At 55.9% G+C, this 13,405-nt stretch overlaps 1 protein-coding gene across 2 annotated transcripts; it reads left to right on the plus strand.

The window, feature by feature from the left end:
• The first annotated feature begins 23 nt into the window (after positions 1-23).
• SH2D1B (SH2 domain containing 1B) lies at positions 24-13,405 on the plus strand. Of its 2 annotated transcripts, XM_053916244.2 has the most exons (5): positions 3,068-3,216; positions 8,350-8,481; positions 8,714-8,777; positions 9,658-9,823; positions 10,876-13,405. In XM_053916244.2, the coding sequence occupies exons 2-5, from the start codon at positions 8,375-8,377 to the stop codon at positions 10,911-10,913; spliced, it is 375 nt and encodes a 124-aa protein (XP_053772219.1). In that variant the 5' UTR covers positions 3,068-3,216; positions 8,350-8,374; the 3' UTR covers positions 10,914-13,405. The 2 variants fall into 2 exon arrangements, with proteins under 2 accessions (XP_024407969.2, XP_053772219.1); XM_024552201.3 differs by lacking the exons at positions 3,068-3,216; positions 8,350-8,481 and adding an exon at positions 24-213.

Below are 13,405 nucleotides of genomic sequence, written 5' to 3' on the forward strand. Positions count from 1 at the left end.
GTCCACAGAACTGTCTCATCACCAGCCGAGGAGGAAGCTGCCCTGGACACAGGCTGGTTTCAGGGTGTAAGAGGTCCCCATGGATCTGCCCTATTACCACGGTCCTCTGTCCAAGAGGGCCTGCGAGGGCCTGCTGCTCACGCAGCGGGTGGACGGCAACTTCCTGCTGCGGGACAGCGAGTCCATGCCGGGTGTCCTGTGCCTCTGTGTCTCGTGAGTAGCTTCACTGTCCCCGTGTCTGAAACCATGGAGTGGCTGTCCAGACGGCAGCCACATGGAACGGAGCTGGGATTTCACTCTGACTCAGCAGCCCCAGTGAGCAGAGCAAGCTGGGGTCCCACCTAGGACACGGGAGGGGTGCCATCCACGGCCTCTGTCTGCCTCTGTCCTGGCGCAGACACCAGAGTTGAGGGCAGAAGGGCAAAGGGCAGGGCCGCAGGGTGTGAGTCCCGTAGGGGACCACCATCTGGGGGGGTCCTTTTCTGCAGAGCCTATTTCTTTGCTGAGGGAAAGGTCAGGGCCCTTTGGGCAATTTCCCTCTGAGAGACCAAGGTTTTACCCGTGTGCGCTCCACTTACAGCATTTCATATGCTGATGGCGTGTCCCGCGTTGCGACATTTGTGAAGAGCCGCAGCAGACAGCCTCCCCCGCAGCCTGCTGCGGCCCATCGTGGCTGGCACTTCAGAGGTGAACACACGGGGCGAGGGCCTCTCAGACGTCGTTCTGCTGCTATTTGGCATCTCCCAAGGGTCTGATGTCACTCTGAAACCCCGGGTTTGACGTCCCGGCCAGAGCCCCTGTGAGTGGCCTTGCTCAGGCCGCTGAGACAGAAATCCATAGAGCACTCAGCGGGCACCTGGGGTCTTCTGGTGTCTCCTGGGGGAGACCACTGAACCTCCTCTCCTCACTAACAGACCAGGCCGCGGGCTCCTTGCTCTCTGTGGGGCTGGGACGCAGGCGTGAGGGAGCAGTGGTGACGTGCCAGTGGTTGGACTCTGTGCCCAAGTGCTGTTTGGATGGTTTCGATTGTTTTTAGCCACGAGTAACTCCTCTTCTTGGAACTGCACGGCCATGCCTTCGTCTGTCCCTAGCTCTCTCTGTCTTCTTTCCACTGATTTCTTTTCAGTTTCCATGTGGGAAGGTGGACATTTCTTCCAACACACACACACACACACACACACACACAATAACTACAGACCAACTTCAATTTCTCTCAGTATCAGTTTTCTATAAACTGCTCACCAGATAGAAGCCAGCACATAAAACACACTATATGTCAGTAGGGTTTCCACGTCTACAAAGTTACTGGTTTAACTACATGTTAATAGGGCAAAGGTTGCAAACCGCACAGCTCACTCAAATTTACTTAAAAGGCATTAGGTGAAGTTCAACATGCACCCCTCAATTTAGCACACACAGATGCACACGTGTGCACACACATCCCCTCACATGCAGTTACACGCTCCCGCCCACACAGAACTAGATGGAGACATCCTTACCCCAAGGCCGGGTGAAGCTCCAGAGGCGCCCGTGACAGCAGCTGGCACTCATTGTCACACTTCTGCGTCACACTTGGTCAGAGGAAACGTATAAACACGGACGCGAAAGATGCAAAGTTATTATCTGCAGCTGGAATGATTTTATACCTGTGAAATCTAACATTTAACTGAAAAAAAAATTACTAACATCTTAAAGAAAAGTCAGTGAGGATATCTGCCTTTCGAAACAAGATGTAGAACCCAGAGAGCAAAAAAGGAAAGACAGATACGTATGACCATTGTAAGACTAAAAAAAAAACCAAAAAACCCAACCTGATGTTAAAAGCAATTAAAAAAAATTTTTTTTAATAAACAGAAAAAAATAATCTCCATGAACAGGGAAGAGTTTTAAATCAGTAGAAAACTAGGTAAAGGGCAACAGGGTGAGGAGGGAATTTCTGAAAAAGAAAAGGGAAGACGCAGAAAGGCCAGGTCTCACCCGTAACTGACAAGTACAGAGAAGAGACACAAGGGGCCTTTCCGCCCTTCCGTGGGCGGGAACGGGGACTCGGCGGACGCCCAGAGGAAGGACAGGGACAATGGCCCCAAACCTCACTGACGAGAGCCTGTCTCACAGTGGCCGTCCGCCGTAAAGCAATACTGTATCCCCAAAAGGATTTATTTTGAGGGGTGGGGGAGAAAGGATTGCAGTCACCCGTGCAGATGGGGGAGCCCGATGAGGCGTCTGCCCGAGGAAGATGGACGGCCCTTCTGAGAGGGGAAGGGACATTCGAGGCGGTGATGACCACACAGCTTGGTCACATGCAGAGGCTCCAGGAACCACCACCCCCATCCCAGGCTCGGGCCTGGGTCCCACCACACAACACCATGCTGGAGCCTGGGGAGCTTTCTAAGGAGAGTCCATGAGGGAGCTTGCACCATTTTTCCCACGGAGCTCCAACGTGTAAATGAACAGGAAAAGGTCAAGTGTAAATGCCAGAGCAGATGGGTTTGCTCCAATTCAAGGACAGAGGTGAATGGAGAAGCCCTGGAAAGGCTTAGAGCTCCAGCTGGAGAGTGGACGGTCACCGGGAGAGGGCGGGCAGCGGCACAGGGATGGGCCTGGGAGGGGAATGTTTTGCTGCCGCCCAGGTGACTCACAGACGGGTCCTTTGGAAACGACCCTCTGGAAGAGCAGGTGTGGGGTGGGATCACGGGGGTCTTCAAAGAATGAGGTGCAGACACTAGGAAGACCCCAGTGGCTTCGAGACAGGACAAGTCCGGTGCTGAGTGTCTGGGACTCGAATCTGATCTGGAGAACTTACTATGGAGACAGCCAGCCGATGAGACCCAGGCTGGGGGCAGGGGCGGAGCAGGGCTGAGGAGCAGAGAGGACGGAAAGACGACACTGCAGGGATGTGACAGAACAGGCAGACCTCGACCCCCTTCGGGGCAGGCAGCCTGCACGGGGTTCTCTTTAAGAACCGACGTTTACTCCCAGCTCGTCTGCGGTGCAGGGACCAGGCTTGTCTGCTCCTCTGCAGGAAGAGCCACCGAGAAACGAGGAAACAATGAGCCAAACGGACAGGCGGGGTCATCACTCATGGGGCACCGTCCCCACCGCCAGGTCACTGACAGGCACACAGAGCTCCCAGCACCACAGGCTCCAGGCTCTGGCCCAGGGTCCCCACTGAAAACGGCCCTCATCACAGTGCCTGTGAACCTCATCATCACCCAGGTCAGTACAAGGCCATCCCACTCTGGCTGTTCAGCAATGACCGTCTGGAGCAGGGCCAAATGGAACTGAGACGCGTGAGGCATGGTGACGACGGGCCCTCGGGGCACAGATGGAACTGAGGGTGGGCAGGGAGCCCTGTGTGGAGGAGTGGGGGGCCTGCCCCGGAGCTGGGACTCGGGGGAGGGCCGGACCTGCTGTCCCTTCACTGGGCACACAGGCACCAAGCTGGCTCATCCCACGCACGGGAGACACAGTGACCAACACCAAGACCCTCAATCTGCTCTCAGGAAGTCAGATTCAGTGAGAGGAGCCCAGTCACCACAGGGAGGGACCGAGGGGCGACTTGGGATTGGACGCCAGAAGGGCTCCTCTGCCACCACACAGAGCCACCCCCGCCACCAGCTCCCAGCATGTGATCACAGCCACAGAAGGAGGCACAGGGCTCACCACAGCCGGAGTCCTGCAGGGCGGCTGAGGGCACCACGGCGAAGCTGCTTTCTGTGAGCTCCACGTTATGCTAACCCCTCCACTGTCACCTGCGGACCTCACCAAACCGCTCACGGAGGGTGATGGCGGCAACCCTGCTCCATGGGCAGAGAAACCAGAGCTTCTTACCAAATAATCTGTCCGTTCCTAGACTACCAGTGTGCCGTCCTGGTCCCCCCTTACCAATGACCCCCGTTCCACTGAGACACGTTCACAGGGTCACCTTGGAGCCTTGTCACCCAGAGTCCAGCCGGGGGGAGTGTGGGTGTGGACAGGCTGAGTCCCGCCACATTAGATGGGGTGCCCTGGCTGCTCCCAGGCCCCCCAGCCCCAGGTGAGAGTGTGGGGCCCGCCGGGGGCAGCGGCAGGAAGAGGCAGCCGGCCCGAGGTGGCTGTGGACAGGAAGTGCTACCTGATGCACAGCCCGATAGGGCTTGCAAAGGACACCAGCGAGCGAACGCGGGGTCCAGGGGCTTCCTGTGCATCCGAGGCGGGAGTGGGGTCTGCCTGGAGCCAGGGGAGCTAAAGTGGGGTCGCGTCTGGGCTGTGCGGGGTCCACGTGTGGTGGGGCGCTCGGGGTTTTGTGCAGGCCCCTCCAGGGGCGGTAGGGAAGGGCAGCCACCTGCCAGGTCTCACCACGGAAGTCAGGCCAGGGACTCACTTCTCACTCGGGTTCTGAGATCTTAGGAAGACTCAAGTTCAGAAAGAAAAAAAAAGAAATCAGTCTTATTTATTGATTTTCCAAAAATCAAACGGAGAGAAAAGTGTAAGAAAAGGAAGCAGGAGTTGTCTCAGGCCTCCCTCAGAACGCCCGGGTCAGGGTCGCAGCCTCCTCTGCCAACCTCGGATGCACGGTGGGCCAAGTCCTGAGCACCAGGGAACGGCCGCACTCTCCTCCCACGGTCTTTAAAGTCTGGTTAAAATAAAACTAAAACGTGCCCACGAACAAGTCTCCCCACAACCCCGGCCACAGCATGAACCCGGTGCCAACATGCGAGCTGCTTGTGACCTGCGCCCAGGGACCCGGGAGCACCCCTGTCACCACCCACACCCGCCAGAGACAGACATTGCAGGACCTGCGTCCGCCCGTTCTGACCGCACCTGAAAACGTGAGGCCAAAGATTTGAAAACACACCTCACACGGGGTGAAGACTTCCCAAACCTTAGAGGTGCCGGATCCACTCACCTGGACCGCAGACCTTGCCGCTCGCCCAGAGTGGACCCTGCTCCAGCCGCCCTCGCCCGGGACTGAGCCCCCACGGTGCCCTGAGGGCCTGACAGCAAACTTGGAAACGTCTTTTCTACCCAATGCCCCAGGCCGACCACAAACACAGGGCCACGTTTCCATGTCTCCCACGCAAATAAGAATGGGCAGCTGAGTCATGTGTTCAGTGCGGGTTGCTTATTTTTAGGAAAGTATCCAACGGCCCCAGTCAGGTGGCTCAGTGGGTTGGGCGTCGTCCCATAAACTGAGAGGCTGTGGGTTCGATTCTCCGTCAGGGCAGGTGCCTGGGTTGCGGGTTTGGTCTCAGTTGGGGTCCGTGGAAGAGGCAGACGATTGATGTTTGTCTCTCACACCGATGTTTCTCCCTCTCTCTCCCCCCCCCGCTTCCTCTTTCTCTAAAATCAATACGTATGTCCTTGGGGAGAATAAGAGAAAAAGACACTGCCCAGCTGTTCTCCAAAGCGAGAGCCCTTCTGACCGGCTGCTCGGGTCTGGCCTGTCGTTTTCACATCAGCCACGTTAGTAAGTGTGCGGGGGGACTTCTTCGTGGTTCTAGTCTGCACTTCGCTCCTAACGGACAATTCTGAGTGATTCCTCTCGTGATTATTTGCCATCCACGTATCTCCTGTGACAAAGTGTCTGTTCAAATACTTTGCCCATTTCAAGTGACTTTTGCATTTACTTTCTCACTGAGTCTTGATGATTCCTTCCACGTTTGGACGCGCATTCTCCAGGAGACGGGCGCTTCGGAAATGCTCCTCTCCCGTCTTTCCATCCTCTTAACGGGAGACGTCAGAGAAAGGAGGCTGACAATTTTAATAAAGCCCAATTCTTCAATTTCTTAAAAATGTTTTATGGATTATGCTATTAGAGTTGTCCCATTTTTTCCTCCCCTTTCTCCCCCTCCACCCTGCACTCCCCTTCCCACCAGCATTCCCCTCTCTTAGTTCACATCCATGGGTCGTACATATAAGTTCTTTGGCTTCTCCATTTCCTATACTATGCTTAACCTCCTCCTGTCTATTTTGTACCTATCACTTATGCTACTTATTCTCTGTACCTTTTCCCCCCATTCTCTTCCCACCCACGCTGATAACCCTCCATGTGATCTGTATTTCTGTGATTCTGTTCCTGTTCTAGTTGTTTGTTTAGTTTTTGGTTTTTCTTTAGGTTTAGTTGTTGAGAGTTGTGAGTTTGTTGTCATTTCACTACTGTTCACAGTTTTGATCTTTTTATTTTTCTAAGTCCCTTTAACATTTCATATAATAAGGGCTTGGTGATGATGAACTCCTTTAACTTGACATTACCTGGGAAGCAGGTCCTTGCCTTTTATCAATTGGAATACTTCTTGCCTGTAAGGTCTCTTTTGAGAAATCAGCTGACGGTCTTATGGGAACTTCTTTGTAGGTAACTGTGTCCTTTTCTCTCGCTGCTTTTAAGATTCTCTCCACATCTTTAATCTTGGCTAATGTAATTATGATGTGCCTTGGTGTGTGCTTCCTTGGGTCCAGATTCTTTGGGACTCTCTGAGCTTCCTGGACTTCCTGAAAGTGTATTTCCTTTGCCAGATTGGGGAAGTTCTCCTTCATTATGTTTTCAAATTAGTTTTCAATTTCTTGTTCTTTCTCTTCTCCTTCTGGCACCCCTATAATTCAGACATTGGAATGTTTAAAGTTGTCCTGGAGGTTCCTAAGCCTCTCCTCATTTTTTTGAATTCTTGTTTCTTCATTCTATTTTGGTTGAATGTTTATTTCTTCCTTCTGCTCCAAACTGTTGATTTGAGTCCTGGTTTCCTTCCCATCACTGTTGGTTCCCTATACATTTTCCTTTATTTCACTTTGCATAGCCTTCACTTTTTCTTCTATTTTGTGATCATACTCAGCCAATTCTGTGAGCTTCCTGATCACCAGTGTTTTGAACTGTGTGTCTGATAGGTTGTTTATCTCTTCATCGCTTAACTGTATTTCTGGAGCTTTGATCTGTTCTTTCATTTGGGCCATATTTTTTTTTGTCTGGGCACGCTGTTACCAGTAAGGGGCAGAGCCTTAGGTGTTCACCAGGGCCAGACAACCCAGGTCACTGTGTTGTGGCACTGTATGTGGGGGAGGATCTGGGCCCTTCTGGTGCTGATTCCGGGTGGGTGGGTTTGTGTACGTTCTGGGACTCTGTGGGTCTCTCCAATGAACTCTCCTGTGAGTCTGGGAGTTTCTCCTGCTGCCTCAACCCCCACAGGTGTTTTCAGTCAGAGGTTTGAGACTTTATTTCCCACACTGGAGCCCTGGGTTGCGCGGTCTGTCTCGCTCCCCAGTTGTTCCTCCTGGTTTATTTGCATGTGAATGTGGGACCGCTTGCTCAGCCAGCAGCTGCCTTGCCGTTCATGCTGTCCACCAGGCTGCCCGTCTCCACCCCTCCTACCAGTCTGGGTGAATGTTTCTTCTTCACCTCCTCGGTTGTTGGACTTCCACACAGTTCGGTTTTCTGGCAGTTCTAGTTGTTCTTTGTTTTTAAATTTGTTGTTGTCCTTTTGGTTGTGTGAGGATGCGCAGTGTGTCTACCAGCACCTCCATGTTGGCCGGAAGTCTCAATTTTTTCTTTTATGGATTGTGATTTTCGTGTTGTGTCTGATAAACCCTTGCCTGCCTCCATTCGTGGAGATCTTCTCATTTTTTCCTGGGGTTTTAGAGTTTCAGGTGTCTCACTTTGGGTAGCCCAATCCAATGTTATTTTTGTAACTGGGGTGAGAAAAACACTCCCTTGTTGAAGAATTTATCCTAAGCTATGTGAGAGTTGGCTCCAGAAAACCCACACGATCAGCCAAATGCAGTGTCGGGGCCCCGACTGGAACAATACTTCTGGGAAAAGACTTTCCTGAGGCCTCTTCTCAGACTGCAGGCCACTTCGCCACGGGTGCACCGGGGGGCCCCGTAAACCTTCTGTTCCTTGCTCCGGGACTTGGGGTCACCCCAGCCCTGCTCTGGCTTCAGGAAACCCCACAGACAGGATGGGGGTCTGAAGTGAACGGAAGTCTCCCAAAAATCAGCCACGTACTCTCTTGCCCTTCAGGCTGCAAGGGGGTCTCTAGCTTCCCAATTCCACCCAAAGGCCGTTTCATTCTCTGGCACAGACGCAAGTGCTGGGGTTGATTGGGTGAGCGGGCCCTCAGCCCCGTGTCTGTGAACGCCATTTTTACACTAATATTTCTGTGGGTTCCGAACCTGTGAAAGCCGACGGAGACGTTCAGCGTGCGCCCTCTTCTCCTGGGAAGCTATGATTGCATCGACCCAGTGTCTGGTCACGGGCGACATCTGGGACTGGGAGGGACATCGGTCATGGCGGCCAGTTCTCCTTGCGCAAGCTCCCAGGCTGGGTCTGTTGTCTCGGTTCCGGCTGAGTCACTTGGCCAGCGGCCGCTGTCCCAACAGGAAGCAAGAGCACAACCCGATTCCGATGTTCGCTGCTGTGGGCATGCTGCGGTCCCTGTGGGGCCACTTCCTGAAGCTCCAGGCAGAGCTCTCCAGTGTGCTTGGAGCTGAGAGGGGACCAGAGGCCCGGCTGTGAGTCCTTTGTCGTCCTGCCCTTGGCTGTGGCCCAGACGTCCACCTCCCAACTAGGGTCCCAAACTGCGCTCTCTCCAGGTCCTGCCACCGAAAGGGTCCAAAAATGATCCTCGGCATTGGGACTCGCGGTTGACAAAGGCTTTGCTCACGGGACGTGCTGTGGGTGCCGCCGTGGGTGCCAGCGGGGCTGCACGTAAGAACCACCTGACCCGCTGTCCTCTCTCCACAGCTTCAGAAACTTCGTCTATACCTACCGCATCTTCAAAGAGAAATATGGGCAGTACAAGATACAGGTGAGGGTGCTGTCGTAAGACATCATGTGGCCGCAGCTGCAGGCCGGGGCAGGGGGACCTGGGAGTATTGTTCCCAGGGACACACAGGGAGCGCGTTCCACAAAGGGGCAGAGGCAGGAAAGCACCTGAGTTTGGCCCCATTTTTGACCCACCAAGGAGGCTATTCAGAATGGAGAGTCCACGGCCCCGGTTTCTCCGTGGCTGGATGCGCCGCTGGACTCCGGGCACAACCGCCGAGGACGACGGAGCCCGTGATGACCGGGGAGGCGGTGGCGAGGGCGGTGGCAGGCGTGGAGGTCTGGGAGTCGGGGGGGCCCCGCAGTTTCCTGAGAGGAGCCAAGGAGCTGCCTCGGAGCCTCTCTCCTTCTTCGGGTTCTCCGAGAGCTCAGCAGACACTTTTTTTTTTTGCTTCTTTTAAGTTTCCTTCCGTCAGGTGATGTTAGGAAACCGTCCTCGCTTGAAGCAGGCGAACAGAAAACACTCGCGATGGCTCCGAGGCACGCTGGCGAGCCTACTCTCACTTTGAATCGAGACGTCCCGTCTCGTTTGCCGCCCCGGAGGTTCCGAGTCCATCAGGCGCACAGATGGCACATTTGCGTTTCCCGCCCGAAAGCCACGCCTCGGTCCCGGGAGCGAGGCCCGCGAGCGAGCTGCAGAGTGGCACCAGCGTCCCTGAGCCATCGCAGGGCTCACACAGGATGCGGCCTGAGCTGGGGTCCCCGGTGGCCAAGTCACAGGCATCCCGCAGACGTGCTCTCCCTGGGGGAGCCCTAGGCCTGGGGGCCACGTTTTCGGTCTACCAACTTGGGGGCCACCCAGAAAGCCGCCTGCTGCACACAGTCGCACACGGCTGAGTGGCCTCCTCCTCGTGTTTCTGCAGACCGCGGACGGGGCTCCCACGCAGGCCTTCCCCAACCTCAGGGAACTGGTCTCCAAATTCAAGAAACCCAATCAAGGGCTGGTGTTTCCCCTCCTAACCCCAGTGGAGAGGGCCAGGCCCTGCCTCAAGTGGCAGAGCTCGAAGGTGGACTTGGACGACGACTACGGTAAAGCTGTCCCCCGGGGCCGGCACAGGGAGGCTTTCCCTGCCACTCGGCTCCGCGGGCCGCCTCCTGAGGGACCCTGCTCCTCACCCCAGCTTATGGGGGGCGGTGCGTCAAGCCCCTGGGGTGGCCGATGCAGAGCTGGGACATCGGGGCGGCCACTGTCACACCCAGCCTGCCTCCGGCTTTGGGACAGACGGACAAATAGGCAGAAAGCCCCAGGACCGCACTGCTCCAACCCCTCCCCAAGGCCCCAGGGGCCCTTGCATGCCGAGCGCTCTGTATGCTGGGGGACAAGTTACCTCGGATGCCCCAATGGGCACAGAGGACCCAGGCCAAGGCCTCCATCACTGTTACCCCCCACACATTCTGCTATGTGTCCAGCAAAGCCCCTCGTGGGCAGCCCCGCTCCAGCCTGCCTGGCGAGACGCAGCGTGGGCCCAGTGATGGGCCTGGCCCCCGGCCCTGGTCTCTCCGTGCCGCCCTCACACAGGGGCCTGCACCCCCGACCAGAGCTCCTTCCCATGGGCTCAGCAGCAGGCGTGGCCCCAGGGCCACTTCCCCCAGAACTTACAGGACAAAGCATGGCGGGGGGGGGGGGGGGGGTACAGCGCAGCCCATGGGTGGAGCCAAAGGAGCCACTGGGGGCGGGGGGAGGGGGTGAGTACACTCAGCAGTGAGAGAATGACCACCAGTCCCGCAGGACAGCCCCCTAGAGATGGCCCCCGAGAACCAGGCGAGACGCCATCTGCCGTCTGTGTGGTCAGCTCAGCATCCTCAGTGGGAAATGCCACCCCTCAGCCCCTCCCCTCAGCTCCTTGGGACAAAGCGTGCCCCCACTCTGGGCGTCTTCTGGGGCTTGACTCCTAAAGGGGCCCCAGGGTGGCGGGGGGGAGCCCTGTGTGGCGCTCCACCTTTGCAGACACATTCTGACTCAGCCTCAGGCTGACGTGGGTGGCGGGGGAGGGATGGGGGGCGGGTCTCCTTCCCCACAAGCAGGAGGTTGGGATGACTCCTGGCCGCCGGGTTTCACGCTGGTCCCTGCTTGTCCCCAGAGAACTGCAGCAGCGATTACGTGGAGGTCTTGCCCTGAAGGCACAGAGATGGCAGCCGGCAGAAAAGATGCGGGTATCTGGAGACCGGACCCAGGGCACAAGTCACACTGTCCTGGGGTCACGACTGCAAGTGTCCTGTCTGCCAGCCTCTGAGACTGCACCCCTCTGGCTCCTCTTTCCCAGCACCTGATGCCGGGTGGTCATCCTGGCCGACCTCCTCCCTCCACGGTGGGGGGTGGGGCAGGGGGCCGCTTCCCTCAGACAGGTGCTGGGCCCATGACTTTGGACGCAGCTCTTCCCCTTCCCGGTCCTCTTCTGTCCACCTGGGATGGGGGACGCACTGGCCCAGCCCCTCTGCAGAGCCTGGCTGTGTCGGGCGGACTCGGGGTCCTGGAGTGACAGCCAGATATGCCAGCACCCATCGGGTCCCAGCCTCCCGGCCAATGCGCCCCCTGCAGTGGCCCCACTGTCCTCCGGTGCAGGGGACCCACCTTCCTTCTTTCCAGTCTTGACCTTGCTGCCCAGCGTGGGCCTGGACACACTTGCTCCCTGGTTTTGCCTCATTTCGATGCACTTGCCACCTGGCCAGAGGGACGGGGCTTTGTCTGGTGACACATGTGGGGCCCTGCATGGCTCCTGTCCCCAGCCAGGTTTTAAGTGCCACCAAAGTGTGGCAAAGTGTGGCTGGGGCCCCCGCGTCCACCTCATGTGTAGAGAGACATGTCCTCATGCAGTGGCACTGGACAGGTGTTCCTGACGGGTTGGCCCCAGGCCCCATGGGTTTTTCTCTAAGTTGTTCCAGGAAGAAACTGCAGATTTCTGGACGGTGTGAGCAGACCGGGGGACTGGAACCCCAGAGGGAAGCTGTGGGGGCACATGGGTAGCAGCAATTGCAGCCGCCACCCAGCAGACAAGACGTAAACCTCGAGGCGCAGCCCCATCCAGACAAGGCAGATGGAGCGGACCCTTTTGCTGGGGTCAGGGAAGGGCCCAGAAGCAAGCGCAGCGCCCGGGGGCTGTCCTGGCTCTGACTCCCTCTGAGAGTCACGAGGAGGGTGTTCCCGCCCTGGAGCCCCCGCCGACCTCAGCACAGACCAGATAGCTGTGAAGGTTTCCTGAATGGACACGGAGTAGGTCTGCGTGCACAGTGGGTCCATCTCCTGCAGGGCAGGGGTCTGTTCAGCACTACACCTTTCAAAGCCCAGTAGGACAGGACTCATCATTCAAGGTCGTTCGATGGGGCCTCCCACGGCCGTGATCTGCTTCCCAAGCACCCAGGCCTGGGGCCCTGCCTGCCCCTGGTCCCGGAGGGTCCGCCTCTCCCACGTGCGGGCCGCTGAGTAAACAGCTGGTGTTGACGTCACGCCGCACGTCCCGAAATTGGTCAGAAGGGTCAGCAGCTCAGTCTGGGCGTGTGGGCCGGGGAGGGGGGCCTGGGACTCCCGACAGCCACTCCGTCTGCGCTGCGTGGCGGGCGTCAGTCACACGGACAAAGTTGCTGACACAGCAGGGCTGAGCTGCGTCTGGGACGAAACGCTCAGCCGCACCCTGCTCGTGGCTTTTACTTCGTTGGCGGGGTCAGGAGACGCATGTTGCATTTGAGATTTCCGCATTAAAATTCATAACCCGAGTGGAACTGCACTTGACTGAATCGCCACATTCTAACCTCACACAGCGAATCCCATCTCGTTTGCCGTGACAACTCTAAGGTGAGGTGGAGACTGTGCCTTCAACGTCTCCGTTCTTGTGAAACCGAGTCTGAGGCCCCGCGGACCAGGGGGTGTGGGGCGTCTCACGAGGTTTCAGTATCTTCAATTCTCCTGAGTTTTATTCAAGTATGTTGCTAACTTTGCCCTTCTCTGTTTTTCCAGGAATGTATCCGTATTTTGACTGTTTTCTCAATTATTAACACATAGTTCACAATAGTTTTCTATTAGTTTTATAGCTCACTTTCTTCACCACTGCTCAATGTAGTCAAAGTTATAGATCATGTAAAATACGTATTTTTCCAGGTTTTCTGAGACCTCATCTAGTTGATCTATCCAGGCCAAGGAGAAAGAAGTCTCACATTTCAGCCCACAGAATAATGGACTTCAGCTTTCTCATAATTATAGTTGTTTCTTAAGTGGATTTTTTTGAAGATTTTATCTATTCATTTTTAGAGAGAGGGCAAGTGTGAGAGAAAGCGAGGGAGAGAAACATCAGTCTCTGGGGACCGATGGGCACCCCGACTGGGGACTGAAGCCACAACCCAGGCAGGAGCCCTGACCAGGAATCGAACCAGCGACCCTTCACTTTGAGGCCCCACCCACTGACCCACACCGGTCAGAGCAAGTGGATGTCTTTTTATAATTATTGTACCATCCTGATCTGTTTCATTGAGCTTATGAAGTGTTTCTCTTTGTCTCTTCAAAGTTTTGCCTTTAGTTATATTTTGCATCATATCCTGGTTTTCTTCTAATTCATACTTTCCCAGGAAAAAAGTATGAGATTTTCCATACCTTTGTTTTCATTTTTTAAAAAATCTTAT

This window comes from Desmodus rotundus, chromosome 12 (assembly GCF_022682495.2).
Source record: "Desmodus rotundus isolate HL8 chromosome 12, HLdesRot8A.1, whole genome shotgun sequence".
NCBI classification, from domain to species: Eukaryota; Metazoa; Chordata; class Mammalia; order Chiroptera; family Phyllostomidae; genus Desmodus; species Desmodus rotundus.